General features: G+C 44.6%; 1 protein-coding gene and 1 long non-coding RNA gene across 2 annotated transcripts in view; both read left to right on the top strand.

The window, feature by feature from the left end:
• The first annotated feature begins 2307 nt into the window (after positions 1-2307).
• Positions 2308-4510, top strand: LOC108799195. Its single transcript, XR_001942016.1, has 3 exons — positions 2308-2391; positions 3618-3729; positions 4335-4510. It is a non-coding gene; the product is annotated as an uncharacterized LOC108799195 (long non-coding RNA).
• A 12124-nt stretch (positions 4511-16634) lies between these two features.
• TRRAP (transformation/transcription domain associated protein) overlaps positions 16635-18989 on the top strand; it is a 164006-nt gene continuing 161651 nt past the window's right edge. The window contains exons 1-2 of the mRNA XM_018571310.1: positions 16635-16734; positions 17461-17510. Coding sequence (XP_018426812.1) covers positions 16635-16734; positions 17461-17510 — 150 coding nt within the window. The remainder of the gene's footprint in view (positions 16735-17460; positions 17511-18989) is intronic.

Raw genomic sequence — 18989 nt, 5'->3', positions numbered from 1 at the left:
TGTAGGTGAAATTACCAGGGTGGCAGCTGTCACATTTGCGACCGGGCCCTGGTGTTTGGCCAGTTGGGGGGAGCCCAGAGAGAAAAAATGGGGGGGGGGGGGGGGGGTGGCCAGTCAGGGAACTCTATTTGCATGCACTATTCTTTCTGAGCGCACCGGAACTGCAGGCATTGATTTGCCATGTGTTCTGGTGCAGGCGATCGCACTGCGGTCGGGGGGCGTGCCTGCGGTGCCATTGACTTTAATGCACCGCCACACCCCCTCCCACCCCAGAACGCAGTGAGCCAGCCGGGATGCGATCAAGTGTGTTTCAGCACCAAATCGGGCCAGAACACACTGGAGCTGGTGTGAACTAGCCCTGAAAGTTATAAAATACCGTATTTTTCGCTCCATAAGAGGCACCCAAAAGTCGGGGGAAATGTGTGTGCGTCTTATGGAGCGAATCCTTATCGCCCGACGCCCGGGACATACAGTTTCGGGTGCTGGGCGAGTCGTTTTCTGTACATTTAGCCCTGCTCCGGACAAGCAGAGCTAAATGTACAGTGGGAGCTGCTGCTCGTTTAATACAAGTGATCTAATCAGATCACTTGCACCAAATCGAGTGGCGGCGATCGTGTCCGGGGCCCCCCCGACATGGTTTTTGGGGTCCCCTGCTCCTCTGGGGGACCCGTGACCATGGCATAGGAGCTCACCATAGAGCCCCGGCTGCTAAAGCAGAGCTAAATGTACAGTAGGAGCCACTGCTCGTTTAATACAAGTGATCTGATTATATCACTTGTATTAAAACCGAGCAGCGGAGACGGCTGCTCTGTGTGATCACTGAGACCATGGCACTGTTATCACAATGCCACCTGTCTCAGCTGTCACTAACTACATAACCATACCCTCCCTGCGTCCTATGGTCAGGTGCGCCTTATAGAGCGCAAAATACGGCACATACTGTTTATTTAATAGAAGAAAAAAAAGGTATCAAAATCATGTTTTTGGGGGGAGGGGGCCTTAATGGTTTCTTGCATCGGGGCCCTGAGGTTTCTAGTTACGCCTCTGGCTGCAATTATTACATTTTTGCTTCTGGGTACACTTTAAACATTTGCAGACTGTACCTAAGAAGTTAAGGCATGGCTGGTACTCGTTAATAATCTAGTAAGCTGCACTTATTATCAGATGGATATGCAGACATCTCCAAAACTAAAATGATTGTTCCTTGGTTGTACATTTTACGTTTATTCATAGGCTGTGCTAATCCTAAATATCCACTAGATGGCGCTGACTGCATAGAAGAAAACCGAGCACTCCCCATATATGTGACATAACAGCTGCAGGGGTGGAGAAGAGAAACAGCAACAAGGAAGAGGGTTCAATAACAGAACTAGTCCGGGCAAAGCTGTGCTTCACTCCATACGATCATGGGCAGAAAGAGAAAGCTGACAGACTGCCTGCCAGTAGTAAAGCTTGCTGGGCAGAGAGCCACCCTGGTAAAGGGGGAAGATGACCAGCAACAGCCTGGGGATGGCAAGACCAAGAGGAAGGCTTTGCAGAATGAAAAGCAGGCTATAGGGGGTAAGTATTAATTCCTGAGGATACAGAATGGGTCTGGTGCTAGACTTAAATGTCTTGAGCTCTTACTCATATTTTTCATCTTTTATTCTCTCTCCTATTTGCTGTATTTAGTGAGTACTGATCTCTGCTTGTCAACAGAGTATGCTCTGTAGTGCCTACTGTAGGGGAAGTAACACATTATAGCTATTAACTGCTCCTCTTACAGAACCATAGCTACCAACTGCCCCTCTTATAGAACCATAGCTACCAACTGTCCCCGTTATAGAACCATAGCTACCAACTGCCCCTCTTATAGAACTATAGCTACCAACTGTCCCTCTTATAGAATCATAGCTACCAACCGTTCCATCTAAAGAACTATATACCTATAGAACTATAGCTACCAACTGTCCCTTTTATAGAACTATACCTACCAACTGTCCCTCTTATAGAACTATAGCTACCAACTGTCCCTTTTATAGAACTATACCTACCAACTGTCCCTCTTATAGAACTATAGCTACCAACTGTCCCTGTTATAGACCTATAGCTACCAACTGTCCCTGTTATAGAACTATAGCTACCATTCATACCATACCATTCAGCTAGCATTCATAGGTATCCTACCCCAGTCTATTAGGACAAATAGCTGAGGCTTGCCGGTGAAAGCAAGTCAATCTAGTCTTGTTAAATGTGCACTGATTAGGCAGTTTTTATACTGTATATGTAGACATATGTTGGTGATTTATATTCCATTTTTTTTTTGTTCAGTAGATGCTTCATCCTCTAAATTATTCACACTGCAGAAGCTTGTCCATTTTGACCTAGATTGGCAGTTTGGACCTTGTACAGGTGAGTTACCAGGTTATTTCATAACAGTAACTGGGCCTCACTGGTCTTTTTTCTTGTATATATGCGTGCTATTATGGATTTGAGCACATGCTTTTTTATTGCATAGTGCAAATCATTGATCAGACCTGATTGTGTTGCTCTCCTCCATGTCTCTTGTGCAATAAAACCTTCTTATCTTCCTGCTTGAAAGTTTCTATGTACACTAAGCTGTGCATGATCAGTACATTCTTGGCATGCCTGGTGCTATAATTGATTAAATCCAATGCACATGTGGAAAGTACTGTATGTCATCCCGGCCTGGCCAATTAAAGCCCATCTCCAGGTAGGAATACAAAGTCTCTTTGCAGTGGGGCTATCCACTATCAGGGTTAACTGATCACTAATACTGATCTGTGTAAAGAACATTTACTTACCTGATCTCCGCTTCCATTGACTCCAAGACCAGCTGCGGCAGCCTCTTCCCCCATTTGCACCAGCAGTCAGAGGCCAGCTGACATCATTATGTCTAATGCAGGGCCCATAGCGCTACATTATACATGGGGGTGTTGAGGGACAGTTCATAAGCCAGATCATAGGGGAGAAAGGTGAAACCAGGGGAGCCGGGATCAGGTAAGGAAAACTGCTTTACCCGATACCCTAGACATTAACGAGCAGTTAGCCCCCACTGCAAGGGGAGTTTTTTTTTATATCTGTAGACAGGTTTAAGATGTCAAACCTGGAGGAAGAGCTGGAGAAGATGTTGGTGTGAGTGAGGGGACTTGCAAACTTATCACCTCTGGAATATTAGGTGTTAGCATGAGGTCACCCCCCCCCCACTCGGCATTGTGTTTCTGAAGTCTGGGCTGACACGAGAATGGAGCATGATCAGCATTTTACATAGAAACACACATTTTCTGGTTCAAAAGACCTCAGAAACATGGCCCAGAATCTCATGAAAGAAGAGCTCCTTCAACAGTTGGTATTTGGAATAATAGGAAAAAACTTAAAGGTTAGGCAGATAATTCCCCCACAATCTCTTCGTAGACTATTCCTGGCCATCCACTTCTAGTACATTGGCATTCTGTTTAAAACCTTTATAAACTCTAGGATCTGAAGATCATTGTTCAATGAGTGAGAAAAGTTATCAGGGTTCTGTATGCACACTAGATATAAAGATAATAATTTTAGATAATAATTTTTGTAGTAAAGTATGTCCTGACTCATCTAAATTGTTTAATCAACCACAGGTATCACACGGATGGAGCGATGGCAGAGAGCACAGGCTCTGGGGCTAATGCCACCACAAGACATCAAACAGATCCTCCTGGCGCACAGTGCAGATCCTCTGTACCAGCACAAGTAAGTCTTTGCCAGAAGAACATGGGTTGATGATATTCCATATATGTCCAATATGTTGAAGATATTTACTGGGTTCCTGAGGGAGAACATAGTGTGGAAAACCAAGGTATGAGTGTAGGTACATACAGTACCAGCAATATCAATGCTGAGTACACAGATATTACAGGTATTTATATAGTGCTGACAATTTACGCAGAACTTTACATATTGCACATTCACATCAGTCCCTGCCCTCAATGAGCATATAATCTAAGGTCCCTATCTCACATGCATACATATGAGGACCAATTTAGACAGGAGCCAATTAACCTACCAGCATGTCTTTGGAGTGTGGGAGGAATCTGGAGTACCCAGAAGAAACCCATGCAAGCACAGGGAGGACATGCAAACTCCTTGCAGATAGTGATCTGGCCAGGATTCGAACCAGGGACCCCCAGTGCTGTAAGGTAGAAGTGCTAACTACTACATCACTGTGCTGCCCTAGATCTAGCCTGTCACTTTGTACAGGATATCTGTTTGTGTCCAACACTGGCTCTCATAAATAAAGGTTGGTTATTCCCAATACACTACATGGATAACAAGTGACCTCTTATTATATGTTTCAGCCTTTGGAATTCGTATGCCATCTAAGGAGAGCAGAGTGGAGGTGATAGCCAAGACTGGATGAATGCCAGAGATGGACAAGATGGCTCAGAGATTGGGCTTTACGGGATACCAATTCCTTGTTTAGTATTGTTCTCAGTTTAAGAAGATGAAAGTTAAGTCCACATATAGTGGCATTATCTGAAATATTTTGTTGGTTCCTTGACGGAAAGCTGTTGAATATCTTACAGGCTTATTCAGTAAGTCAAAGAGCAATATGTTAAGTGCAAAAGCACATAGCAGCCAATAAGAATAATACAGTGTACCTGTATATGGATCTTCCAGTAATGTTAGTTCGAAGAGTGAAGTTCTAAAGCCTGTTTAATTCCTCTTTAAAGTGGCTTTGCTGCTAGTCTTCAAATATTAAGCAACAAGTACCCTGTAAAAGAAGAAAATTAATCCTTGAAGTGACATTAAACCCTCAGATTTGTTAACATAAACCAATACTGTAATGTGTGCCTTACTGTAATCCATGGTAGTTTCCCTTCTCTTTGCTGCTCTTCCTTTTAAATCCTCATGTCTTCTCATGCTTGGGGAGAACTTCCCTTTTCAGCTCAGGGCCTCTTTCTGTAGTGCTGGCTCAGGTTACAAGCCTAAACAAATCTATACACAGACACCGTGTATCCATTCCTGAGACAAGGCAGTCTGCTGCAAAACAGAAGTTCTGCAGAGCATGAGAACAGATACAGATTTAAAAGGAAGAGCAGCAAAGAGAAGGGAAACAACCATGGATTACAGTGAGGCACACATTACAGTATTGTTTTATGTTAAAAAATCTGAGGGTTTAATGTCACTTTAACTGTCCAGCAGGTGGCGACTGCAACCTACACTTTGTTGAAGAGCTACAGCGCCACCGGTATCGGACACATCTAGGAGTGGCAGATTTCTGGTCCCATGCTACACCTTGTGGTTCCTTCTGCCAGCCATTTTGTCACTACTGTGTCTTGTAGTGGTGGAGTCACTGGTGGGAGGAAGTGTCAGATGCTTTAGCTATTGAACAGAGCAAAGATTGTATTCGCAGCTCACTGGACATGTAACTATAACTAATATTTTTTACATAATGCTTATGGTGTAAAGCGGAGCTCCAGGCACAGACATCCTCATAATCTCTTAAGGGAAGTAAAAAAGTTTCCTTTTGTCAGATGTGTTAAATGTGCAGATTAGTCCTGTTTACTGTACAATTCATTCCTTCGTATATATTCCAAATACTACAGCCAGCACTGTTCTGCTTCAGCCATGAGACATGCGGCTCTCATACAGGTGAAGTGATAGTGTCTTTTATTTGCCCCTCCTTTCCCTTCTCCTTGGGCATTCATAGAACATCTTGTATTCTATGAACCATTTACAGAATACTTGGCCAAGAGGAGAGGTGGGGTGGATAAAGGACATTATAGGACACTATCACTTCCTTGTATGAGAGCCGCAGCTGGCTGTAGTATCCAATAAATACAAATGAATGAATTGTACAGTTAACAGGACCGATCTGCACATGTGTCACACCTGACCAGAAGAAATGTATTTTTCTCTTAAGAATTGATATTAATGTATGTGCCTGGAGGTCCAAATTAGTTTATGAACAGGGTCTATAGAACTGTATCCCATCATGTTTGTATGATGTCATGGGGTTAGGCTGAGGGAGAATTATTTGTGGCATGCACTGGTGTTCTGGGGAGAAAGCGGGAGATGGAAATGATGTACAATGTGACATGAGATCTGTCAACTGCCTTTATTTGTTTCTCTCTCCATTTTTTTTTATATGTCCTCCCTTCAGAAGATTAGTCTTTGTATCAAAGGCATAAACCTTAAAAAGACTGATACTAACCTTTGCCTTGCTCCCCCGCCACGCCGTTCTTCCGTCAGAGCGGGGAGACCTAGCCCCGAGTAGACTCTACGTAGAATGGTGTTGAAATTTACATGGGATTCATGACGTCTTCTCCCAATTCACGTGACAGTGTCCAGACACAGTGAATGGCTGCTCAAGCCAGAGCACTAAATGCTGGGAAGAGGTCACTTGCTTCCTCATACCCAGAAGTAGCGGGTATTTCCCAATGGCTCTGGCAGAAGAATGGAGCTATGGGGAAGCACAGCGAAGATGAGTATCGGGAAGGGTGGGGGATTGAGGTGGCATGTCTTTTCTAGTCAATTGAGTCCACAGAGTCAAATGAGCAAAATCCCAGTCTCTTTACAGTACTGGAGGATGACCATCACACTTTATTATTATTATACAGGATTTATATAGCGCCAACAGTTTGCGCAGCGCTTTACAATATAGGGCAGACATTACAATCACAATACAATTCAAGACAAGATGGTAAGGAGGGCCCTGCCCGTGAGGGCCTACAATCTAAAAGGGAGGGGGAAGTGATACATGAGGAGGAACTTCCAACAAGAGCATCGCCATCTCTGTTACTCTTATCATCAGCAGCAAATTCTCTTCTACAAAAAGATAGATGTCCTCAAATTATTTTATATGATATGTTATTTACGTTCACGGCAGAAAGAAAACATACCCGTTTGCTTTATTTTTGCACATATGCATATAACGGTGTTGTGTTATGAAAAATAATCTTAAAATAAATATTTTTGGTCTTTGTTTTAAATAAATGTGTATATTTTGCTTTATTTGTGTGAGGTTGAATTTTTGTTAATTTAGTGCTTGAGAGAAACCTTTCACGATACAAAAATATACAAACCACCATTGACAACCTGTTTTAAAAGTCATACAAATCTTTAGTTGCCACAGGTAGTGCCTTAAAGTGACAGAAGCGAGCTTGGAGTGGTGGCTATACAGGGGCAGTGTCACACCGTCAAGAGTGCGTCCCACTCTTGATGCATGCAGCATTTTTTGCAGATCGCGCTGGACCGGAATACAGGCACTAATATGCCATGCGTTTGGGTGGTGTGGCTGGGGTGCCATTGAGTTCAATGCAACGCCACGCCCCCTCCTCGCCCCCAAAACAAAGTGAGCCGGCCGGGTTGCGTTCCAGGGGCCGAACGCACTGGAACACACTCTCAACGGTGTGACGGCCCTTACAACACACACAGGGACCATGGGGAACAAAAGTATCCACCCTCCAGAAGGAAGGACATGAATTCAGAGATTATTTGAGGCTCTATAGCCGAGTGATACACAAATAAGATACATTTTTGTTAATAGTTGGGGTGCTTGAATCCATTTTTAAGATTTAACTCCTGAGTTTAGTGTCACTTTAATAGATCTTCATTTATAGATCTTCTTCCAGTCTTCCTTTTCTGTCTATGAAAAGTAGAATAGAGGTAGTACTGTGTCTCATAATATATGTAGATGAAGTGTCCTAAGTCACAAATTGGATCAGTCTTAGAAAAGACTGCACTCAAAACCATAGGAGCCCATGGTACACCTTGGGGACAGTCATGAACAGAGCAAAAACTTGGAGCACCAAGAAAAGACAGTGATCCAATCTGGTATATCAGATGTGTGTTTTGTTTAACATGAAAAAGTGCCAGCACATTTGAGGGGATTTACACTCCCTTCATCGGGGCTGTAAATGGACAGTTGTATATTTGTGACTTTCTGTGTATCGTGTGTGATTTATTCACACAGCCTACAAGCTTACAAATGATCGATACAATGTCCGCTGGCTGGTGCCCGCTGTAGATTTTTCTGTTCAATCCTTCTCCATTCCTCATTTTGGAGGAAATATATCCTTAGATCTGTATCAGATATAGTCCATTGTTTGATACTCACAGAGTTTCTCTGCACTGAACTTTTAGTTTTACTCTCTGCCCGGTACACATTATTTTTACATGCAGATCTACATATTTTATCTACAATATCATGTGAAGTACCTCCATTAGATCCCATATAAAAATATTAAATGAACAAATAATCTATGGCAGGATGCACAGGAAATAAAAATATGTTACACTTAAAAACATCCCTGTTGCTAACCTTGTTGCTGTTGCTTACCCAGTGCAGCAGTTGGTGAGGTGGAGTCGTACATGGGTAAGCGGAGTCTCTAATGAATGGGGTCTAAGTGCCGAATTGTAAATCAGAAGTGATGTCAAGGATCCTAAGTTAAGGCCATGTACAGGTAAGCAGAGTCTCAAAGTACTCCAGAACTTCAGTGCATGTATGTCTAGGCACCAATGCACATCTGCCCAAAGCCTTCAGCACAGGGTTACACACATGTGCAACCACATCTTTAAGCCTGGTAAGTCTCTTACAGTTAAGTGCACTTTTACCCTGAACCCCTGACCTAAACAATCCCACCCTCCATCTTTACAGACCAGTACTTACTAAGATCCATTGGCCAAGGTTCCTCAATTTCATTCCGGAGCTGCAATGATCCCTCTGCTGGCCACACCTGCACATTACAGCCTCATTGAAGTCTTCCAACAAAGAGACGGACGCGGCCAGGAGATGGAGACATGCAGTACTGGATGTCAACAAAAAGCAGAGCAGTGGCCCTTGGATGTTTGTAAATATAGATCTATGAAAGGCAAGGGTGGGATCATTTAAAATTAAGGGAGGGGGGCAAAAGTTCACTTTGTTTAAAAATGCACTTATTCTTTGAAATAGATGTAAACCTTAACTTGATGACATATCGTTTGCAAAAGCATTTTATTTGTCAGGGTGGGATGAGCTTCAGGTTTGGGTTGATCACAAGCTTGACTCCAAACCAAGTTGTTCACAGTTCGCCAAACAATTTAGCCAGTTCACCTGCCGAATCCCTACCTGTGTCCTAGCAATCAATGCCTGACAGGTGTCTGAGCTACACAGCGTCATTGGTTGCTAAGACCAACAGTGTTATTGGTTATTATGTTCTGCCTGCCTGCATCCTAGCAGCTAATAACACTGTGCGGCCCAGCTGCTAGTATCCTAGCAACCAATGACGCGGGTCACACAGTGTGTGTAGTTGCTAGGACACAGTCAGCCCTGGGTTTGTTTCGCTTGGACGTTCACTGAACCCAGATTTCTCGCTGGGTTTGCTCATCACTAGTAACAACGGCATAACAAGCATGTGCAATGAGCATTAGTAAAGTCCCTTTTGGTCTCCATTGGGAGAATGTGTGATACAGTGACAAACACAGAAGAGACGGACAGGGTGTTGTCACCCAGGAAGTGCCTGAACAAGGACATTTAATGGAAGGATAACCAGGTATTATTTTTAAGAAAGCTGCAGTTTAAAACATTACATTTGACATTTTAAATAACATTAACATCGTTGGAGTTCTGTGCCACTCCCTGCAGCCTCTCACAGCACCACTAAGTGTAAGCTCACCACACACATTACAATACGATTGTCATTTACTGCTTTATTTATTTATTTTCATTTCTATTTTTTAGCATTTAATATTTGAAACTTATTTGTTTCTTTATTTTTTTTGTGTTGTATCAAAAAAAGCACAACATTAAAAAAATGATTTAGTGACTTTGCACCAGAATCATAATTTTAGTGTCATTTTAAACAGCACAATTTATAGAATAAAATGAATACTTTTTATGTACAGTAACACTATTTTTTTAACTTACACTGATCAAAATATAGTTTTTTTTCATTTTATTACCTCTGTCTATTTCATTTTGGACAGTGTAAGGGAAGGTTATAACTCCTGCCTGTTTTTTTGTTTGCCAACTGTGTTCCATTAGGAAGATTTCCCTTCGCTTCCTGCCAGGGGCGTCCCGAGGCTGGGTGACACCCGGAGCGGTAACCGAGTGTCACCCCGCAGAGATGTCACTGCGCATGCGCGTGACGTCACCATGTGCGTGCGCGATGACGTCATCGCGCGGCAGTATTCTGATACCTGCCGGCGGCCATCTTGGTGATGGACGCCGGCAGAGAGAGGAGGGGACAGTCACCCGGCGGGATAAGGTATGCCGCTGGGTCCCCTCCTCTCTCCTTATACTGTCGGGCGTTCGGTCCATGACTGTGAGTAATTTTGGTGTCACCCCTCCAATGGTGTCACCCGGGTGCGGGCAGCACCTCCCTTGTGACGCCACTTCTTCCTGCCCCAGCAGTTGCCTCCACAGTGAGATGAATCCCCTCACTCGGAACAGGTTGTAGTCCCCATTGGAAGATTTGCTCTCTGTTCCTGTTCTGGCGATAACTCAAAATTTGGGATTTTCTTCCACTCTCTGTGATAATGGTCAGCAGGATAAATAGGAGAGTGAATCTCTCTAAAATCTGACCGGGGTTCTAATCCCTCTCCACTCTATTTAAAACTAAAAAAATCGTTGGCTGCAGTTGCATTTTAAGTAATGACAAAGTTACATAGTTACGTAGTATTTGAGGCTGAATAAAGATCCAGGTCCATTGAGTTCAAACTTTGCGTTATTGTTGAATAAATAGGCCCACAGCAGAAATGTAAAAACTGATCTGGCCCATAGGCGTACTGTGTACTGGTGTAAGAGCTGATCTACTTAAAGGCTAATTGGGATCTGTGCACGGATGCCCTCCTGATCAGCCCGTGTGAAAGGGGCCTTAAAGTAATATTAAAATCATAAAGTTTTTAAGGTATTTCAAAGATTGATTAAATCACTTTCAATGGAGGCTGCTCCTAGATGTTTATAAGTTTTATTTCCTGCAGAATCAGCTGGTTCCCTGAGCCCTGACATCCTGTTTTAGTGTGACTTCTTTCCCTTGTAGGGTGCTGTGGAGTCACCCTTGTGTGTGCTAGTAAGCTGTGTGTGTCTCCACAAACATACAGGCACAGCAAGGTAAAGCTGCTCCCTTCGTCCTGGCACCCCCCTCCTCCTTCTTTCCTCCCCCCTTCTCCATGCTAGTAGCTATGCGGCTGCTGGACACTGATCTGCTCTTGTGAGCTTATGGACAGGAAGTTCAGGGAAGTGGAGCTGAGAGAGTTTTAGACAACTATTCAGAAACATGATGACTGGACATGATTGGGCAAAAATATAAAAAAATACTTTGCTGGGAAATGTATATATATTTTTTAGCTGGATTCATTATTGAAACATAATTTTAATAGTACTTTAAATACCATGATACACCCATATAGCTACGCCTTTAATCCACAGATCCTATGAATGAAAAAACTGCAGGCCCCCCTCTGCCACCGCAGCATTGGCACTCGTTGATCTCAATGGAGTACAAGTGCATTGACGTCTCCGGACTTTCTCCGGAAAAAGTTTCTCCAGTCCCTTAATCGAAAGTCTGTACCTTGGTACAGGACTGGGGCTGGAGAAACAGTCTGGAGAAGCTTGAGAAAAGCACCCAATATCCATTCATCGCAGTAGCAATGTATTGCAGGCTCCGAAGCAAAAATAAATACATTAATAAATAAATATACACGTCTAATTGTTTTCGTTTTGCAACATGGCTGCATTTATTTATTTTTTTTCAAAAGTGGAATATGCCTTTAAGAAGCTCTGCGGGGCGGCAACAATCATACACACCAGCCCCTCCAGCAGCTAGCGAATGAACAGCACGTACGAAGTTCTCCTGCTGCCGTCCCTGCCTGGTGACGTCAGAAGACCATCCAAACTGATGGTCTTCTGAAAAATAGAATTCTTGTCTAAAATCGACTTACTTTTGCGGGCGATTTATTATTATTTTACACAGGCGGATCCCTCCACTGACCTCCGTGGGAGAATCGCTGCCTAACTTTTACAGAGTCAGAAGAAATCGCCGTAGTCGAGGGCGACTTCCCGAGATGCACAGCAGGCCTGATCCTCCGCGCAAAGGCTCTTGGGAGGGGAGCTGGGCCGTGTGCTGCTGAGCGGGAGGAGGCGGATGCCGGTGCGGTGGCTCGGGACGGATTGCTGTGGTAAGAGATCCCCCTAGTGTAGATGGGTCGGGACATAGAGTCCTAGGGGGGAATAGGGGGGTGCCGGACTGGCATGTGCTATACGAGGGGGAGGCCGAGCACTGCTGGGGCTATTCATCCACTAGAGCCTTCCTGGGGAGCGGATAATAGAGGTCTCACCTACAGCTGGAGGGTGTTCATATATCTCAATAGTACTATTGGTAATATGATCGTACATTATGGGTCTGCTTGTTGTTATCTGCAGCCATGGGGCTTATTGTGGGTATGTTGGGTACCATTGTGTGTGGTCTTGCTGGACAGTATTGTTCTAATGGTGGCACCGCTCCTAATACAGGACTTATTGATTACGGATGGTGGATACTGCTGCAGGGTGGAATAATGATGACTTGCTATTGTAGGCATAATGGTCAGTGTTACAACGGCCACATATTGCAGCAAGGACAGTTCTGCTATATTATATTGTTCTTCTAGGGCAGTGGTGGTTAAATTTCTTGATATAAAGGGTCTCAAGTGCCGCCCTACAGTCCGTGTACCCATCCCACTAAGAGCCGCTGCTCCAAAAATGGAAGGTGGGTGCAGCAGGTGTCTTCCGACAAAATATGAGTAAAGGATGGACACCGGCACTCCAAAGCAAGCCCAGTACGTGTTTATTAACGCCACTGAAGGGCCGCATATAATATTCATTTAATGTAATGCAACAAAAGACTGTCAGAGATGTAACAGGAAATGGTTAGAGCCTGTGAACATACTATAAGAGCGGTCAAATATTGGAGCTTCTCTTGAGGAGGCGGGCGTAGAGTGGAGCTTCTCTTGAGGAGGCGGGCGTAGAGTGGAGCTTCTCTTGAGGAGGCGGGCGTAGAGTGGAGCTTCTCTTGAGGAGGCGGGCGTAGAGTGGAGCTTCTCTTGAGGAGGCGGGCGTAGAGTTCGCACCCCTGTGCTAGGACCGCTGACCTGTTTTTCAATAGATTGCCTCGGTAGCAAATATGAGGCGCTGTCTGCGGACAGGGGGCAGCAGTTAGTGCCAAAAACGGATGAGGCAGGGTTGGGACAAACTGTTGGGGCCCGTTTACACTCTCTATGCGTTAATCGCACAATGGTCCACACCGCAATGCGCAGTACTGCAAATACCATGCGTTGTGGTTCCATTGAAAAAATAGTGCATGCACTGTGGGTGGGAGGTATTTTTGTGGTGCCATTCAAATGATTGGCATGAAACGCACCTCCCACACTGTAATCGCATGGCTGGTGCGTTGTGTGGTACCATGGGTTAATCGCACGGAACCGTGTGATTAACACGCGGAGATAGCGTGAACAGGCCCTTAGGGCCGGTGCACACCTATGCGACACCCCACCTGGCAGCAATCGTGCACGATTCCGCACGGATTGCCGCAAGGTCAGGAGTCATATAGGTGGCCACCGATCGCGCTGTGGGTTCCACTATTTTATAATAGCACCCCAGTTGCGCTGGGCAAATCACGCAGTTTCCCGCTGCGATTCCGCCCGTGTTTAAAACAGCCGCGCGTCGTGTATCTCAGAAAAAAAGGTACATGTACCTTTTTTTTCTGCGATACACAACACCTTTTTTCTATGATACCCGACGTGCAGCTGTTTTAGCCACAATCGTGTTTAGAAGCACGGGCGGAATTTCAGCGGAAAACCGTGCGATCCGCCTGGCGTGACTGGGGTCCTATTGGAAAATAATGGCACCCACAGCGCGATCGGTGCACACCTACACGACTCCTGAGCGTGCGGCAATCCGTGCGGAATTGTGCACGATTGTCGCATTGTGGGGTGCCGCATAGGTGGGTGCCACTGTTTTCCAATAGCACCCCATCCAATAGTGGCACCCACAGCCCTTATACTGGCAGTGGTGCTGGAACAGGTGCAGCAACAGTTACCAGATTGCAATATTTTCCCCATAGTGCTCCTTTAAATGTGTTAAGACTGGACCTTCCAATGGCTGATCAGCATGGTTCTGCTAATTCTCTGTATATTTGTGCATGGAACATCTGGGGATAAAACAGTCTTTTGGTCCTAGGAGCATCCAGTAGTTTCCATGTTTCAGAATGGAAGGTTAACATAGGGAGTCTTGTTGCTATTGGCAACAGGAGGCCATCTGTTATCCCAGTGTGGCTGCCTTTGATTTGTTGATGTGTATGCAGTAGACGTGTGGGAATGTATGTACAATTTATTGGTTTGCCACTACAACCATCTTTGAAATGTAATGTTTCTTTGATTGGCAGGCTGCAAAGAGGACCTAAAGTTGATGGCTTGCTTGTATGTTATGTTCACAGTGTGTGCAGAGATTGTTTTCAGCTGAAGTGACAATAGTGCAACTCTAGGATGAATGTGGACATTGGCGGGGAATTAATAGTGTCCCGGGCAAGTTCTATTTCAACTGCTGTGGTTGCCCATAGCAACCATTCAGCTTCTGTCATTTTTTTCCATACAGCTTATAAAATAATATTTGAATTTTAGCCGACGAATCGACGATGGAAAGCGTTGACAACGTTTTCCATCGTCGATTTTAATCGACTTAATCGAATAACTGTTGCAGCTCTAAAAAATTGCAAAGCTGATTGGCTGCGCTCCAATTGAGACAAAGTTTGTCACAGACTACATTCACATGGGCCTATTATGTGCAGCTGGGGATTCCCGTGGCAAGAACCTATGGATTCTTGCAGCATAAATCCCTGGTGTCACCGTTCAGATGCAGTCACCCTGCCATTAACTTGAATGGGCATAATGGCCGCATCTGTATGGACACACCTGGGATCTCATCCACAAGAACCTGGGATTCCTGCCGCAAGAATCAGTAGGTTCCTGCCACAGGAATCCGCAGCCTAAAGCCCCGTGTGAATGGGGCCTAAGATGCTTTTTCCCCCCCCTCCATTTTGTTACAGCGTCTACCATTCTGTCTGTCCAGTATCTGAGCAGAAATTGTTTCAGTTGGCCATATACAGTTCGATTTCTAGTAATTACTTGATTCCGCCATCCGCCTTTTAAAGCAAATTAAATCTTAACCCTTGCAGTGGGGCTACACCCCACAGTGGGGTAGCTCCACTGCAGGAGTAAAGATTTGATATTTGCCTAGAGTTCTTCTTCTTCAAGATCATGAATGGAGGAATCTCCCCTTACCAGGCTGTTGTATTCTAATAACGGCACCTGCGGCTGTCAGAATAACTGAACAGTGAGTGCAGCTGTTTGGTTGCTGTCACTGTTGCGGCCAGCAATTTTCTATGCGGCGTCTTCAACAAAAGATACTTTGTGAAGCTGGATGGTGCCGGCAGGGCCACCCATGGATTGAATTTTGCAAGACACACACACCTTTGCAAGACACACACACCTTTGCAAGACACACAGGGACCATGGGGAGGAAGGACAGAGTCGGCACCAATTCAGAGATGATTTGAGGATCTACAGTTGATTAATAAGATATAAGATACATTTATGTTAATAGTTAAAGTGACATTAATGCTTGAAGTGACATTAAACCCTCAGATTTTTTAACATAAACCAATACTGTAATGTGCGTTACTGTAATCCATGGTAGTTTCCCTTCTCTTTTGCTGCTCTTCCGTTTTTAAATCCTCATGTCTTCTCATGCTGGGGGAGAACTTCCCTTTGCAGCTGAGTGCCTCTTCCTGTAGTGCTGGCTCAGGTTGTGAACCTTCACACAGACACCATGTAGCCATTCCAGAGACAAGGCAGTCTGCTGCAAAACAGAAGTTCTCCCCCAGCATGAGAACAGATACAGATTTAAAAGGAAGAGCAGCAAAGAGAAGGGAAACAACCATGGATTACAGTAAGGCACACATTACAGTATTGCTTTATGTTTAAAAATCTGAGGATTTAATGCCACTTTAAGGTACCTAAATGCATTTTGAATATTTAAATCCTCAGTTTAGTGTTACTTTAAAAGAGAACTATGGGGTAACATTTGTACCCCATAGTTCTCTTTAGGGACACGGGTGGACATATACTAACGTCCTCCCGTGACCCAAAGCTCAGTATATAGCTCGCTATATACTGAGAGCGCTGCAGCCGGGACCGATCACGACAATACTGTCGAGATCCACCTAGCTGGCTGATTGACAGCAGGCTCTGCCCGCCCACCCCCTCCTCCGTCTGTTCCTCCAGTCAGTGCTGGAGGATCAGAGCGGGGACGGTCACACGTCGGCTCTAACTATGAGGATGAGTGTAAATCACTCCCCTCATAGTTCTCCTTTTAAATGTGATGGCTGCACAGAACACTTGCACATGATGGCACACTTGCCTTACAAGTGTGCCCATCTCCAGCACTGTGCAATGAATTCTTGGACCCCTGCTGTCTTTTGGTGTCACTTTAAACCATATGATATTTTCAGTTAGTATCCTGAAAAGATGAATCTTATATAGGATTGAATGTGCTCATTTGGGATCTAATTATTATTTTTTCCCTGACAGGTGGGATGAAATATCTACGATCGCTTAAGTGATCTAACCAAAAGCTGGAAATGGCGTTCGTACCTCCAACGGGGCCCACAGTGGTGGACCAGACCACCCTAATGAAGAAATATCTCCAGTTTGTGGCTGCACTGACAGATGTCAACACACGTATGTATCTTAAAAATGCTGTAGCATACTGTTTGTAGAGTACGGATTGTATGTACTCAAGGTGTGGATCATCTAAGTTAATGCAACTATGCTTTTAGGATTCCAAGACCTCATTGCATGCCATGACCCTACAGGCTAGGCTCAAATTTTAGAGAAAATAGTCTATGCAGTCCCTGTAAATCATTTGCACCCCCCAAAAGCATGACTGGAAGGCTCCGATAGATACCTGTGCCCTGTCCCGTTGTTAGGATGCTGTAGCCATTTGAATGCTCGCCCCCAGCATCAGTGGAACGAGTGCGTTTCCTCATTCCAAACCCCATACATTCTCAGTGCGTTTTCTCCCATTGCAGCAGCGCTGGGCTCATGCTAGGGGTGAGCATCCAAACTGCTGCAACAGAACTGGACCAGGTACAGAAATCTTTGGGAGTTTTTCAGGCCAGGTTTCTGGAGGTTGCACATGGCCTACCAGCATTGCATTTACGTTATTCCCCATTTTTAAATGTTCATAGCCACATTCAAATCTTATTTAGTGTGTTGAATTCACATTCTGTTGATAATAATGGTAAAGACAGCATGATGAGCCTCAAAATGTAAGAGCAAGCTATGTGTTGAAGTAACTAAAATATGTACATTATTCAGTCTCGTTTGGTATTCCAAATGAAATGATTGCCCTGTTTCATACATGCTTTCTTTGTTTTATTGATATATTCTACTTGTATATTTCAGCTGATGAAACGAAGCTGAAAATGATGCAGGAAGTCAGCGAAAACTTTGAGGTATGTATTACAGACCTTTGGTATAGTGGGGGCATTGACTGGCATGCTGTATTAGACTCCTGGTCTAGTCGGGGACTGGTTAGCATGCTGTATTAGAGACTGCCAGTGTAACCAAGACACTGGCTGGCATGCTGTCTTATGGACTCCTGGGGTAGTTGGGGAATTGGCTGGCATTCTGTATTACAGATTCCTGGTGTTTTATGGGTACTGGTTGGCATGCTGTATTATGGACTCCTGGTGTAGTCAGGCACTGGCTGGCATGCTGTATTAGAGACTCCTAATGTAGTCAGGGCACTGGCTGACATGCTGTATTAAAGATTCCTGGTGGTTTGAGTACTGATTGGCATGCTGTATTATGAACTCCTGGTGTAGTTGGGGCACCGACTGATGTGCTGTATTACGGACTGCTTATGTAGTCAGCACTGACTGGCATGCAGTATTACGGACTGCTTATGTAGTCAGCACTGACTGGCATGCAGTATTACGGACTTCTGATGTAGTCAGCACTGACTGGCATGCTGTGTTAGGGACTCCTGATGTAATCGGCACTGATGGCATGCTGTATTCTAGAACCCTGGTGTAGTCGGGGCACTGGATGGCATGATATTTGCATTATGTGTCCTTTACACAGGGTGTAAGGTTTATTTTCATCTAGATGCTGGGGCTTTAAACGAATTTTGTCATTTTTGCCAGGCTAATCTTAACTGCTCTGTTGAGAAAAAAACCTGTTAACGGATCCAGAGAAGTCGCTCATTCCTCTCCCTCCTCCTTACTGCCTTCTCTGTTCAGAGTGGCCATAGAGTGTTCCAATTAGAGAGTCTTTCAGAGAGCAAATGGCACAGAAAACGTATAATGCTTTAAATGTGTAAGATTTTATATAAATTGTAGAAATAAATTAAATACATCACACGCTTAGACCTGAACAGTACAGTACATGTGTAAACTGCAAAAAAAAATCTGATATTGTCCATTGCAAAATGATGAGATTATCTATCTTGAGCCCCAAAAACATGTGACTCTTGGTGTGTATGTATGCGTGTGTGCGCGCAGTGAACGTTGCTGTTGAGTGGGCTGTGTGTGTGTATCTGTTAAGAGTTCACTGGGTGCTGAAAGGTAAACTGATAAGATCTGATTGCTACCACTTCGTAAGCCACTATAGGCTGAACTGGAAGGCTGCCACATTGCAAGTCATTATCGGCTGACCAGGAACTTATTATACTGTTTATGCCAGCATTAGGCTGGGCACACACCTTACAACCATCGCAAGACTTTTGTCTTGTGATGGCTGTAAGGTACTTAAAAAAACGTACGATCTGCCTATCTTGCATAGGCAGATCGTACTTGCGATGATCGCAAGCCACGCCCCCTGAGGGGCGGGCTTTTCCGATGACCGCAATGCCGAACGGGCAGTGTGCGCTTGCGCACACCGGCCCGTGCGGCTGTTATCGTACGGACATGCCACAAACCCGCCGAACATTG

Source organism: Nanorana parkeri, unplaced genomic scaffold (genome assembly GCF_000935625.1).
Source record: "Nanorana parkeri isolate BGI_ZX_2015 unplaced genomic scaffold, ASM93562v1 scaffold3, whole genome shotgun sequence".
Taxonomy (NCBI): Eukaryota; Metazoa; Chordata; class Amphibia; order Anura; family Dicroglossidae; genus Nanorana; species Nanorana parkeri.
Note: the sequence above shows the minus strand (reverse complement) of the source record. Positions and strands in the feature narration are given on the sequence as shown.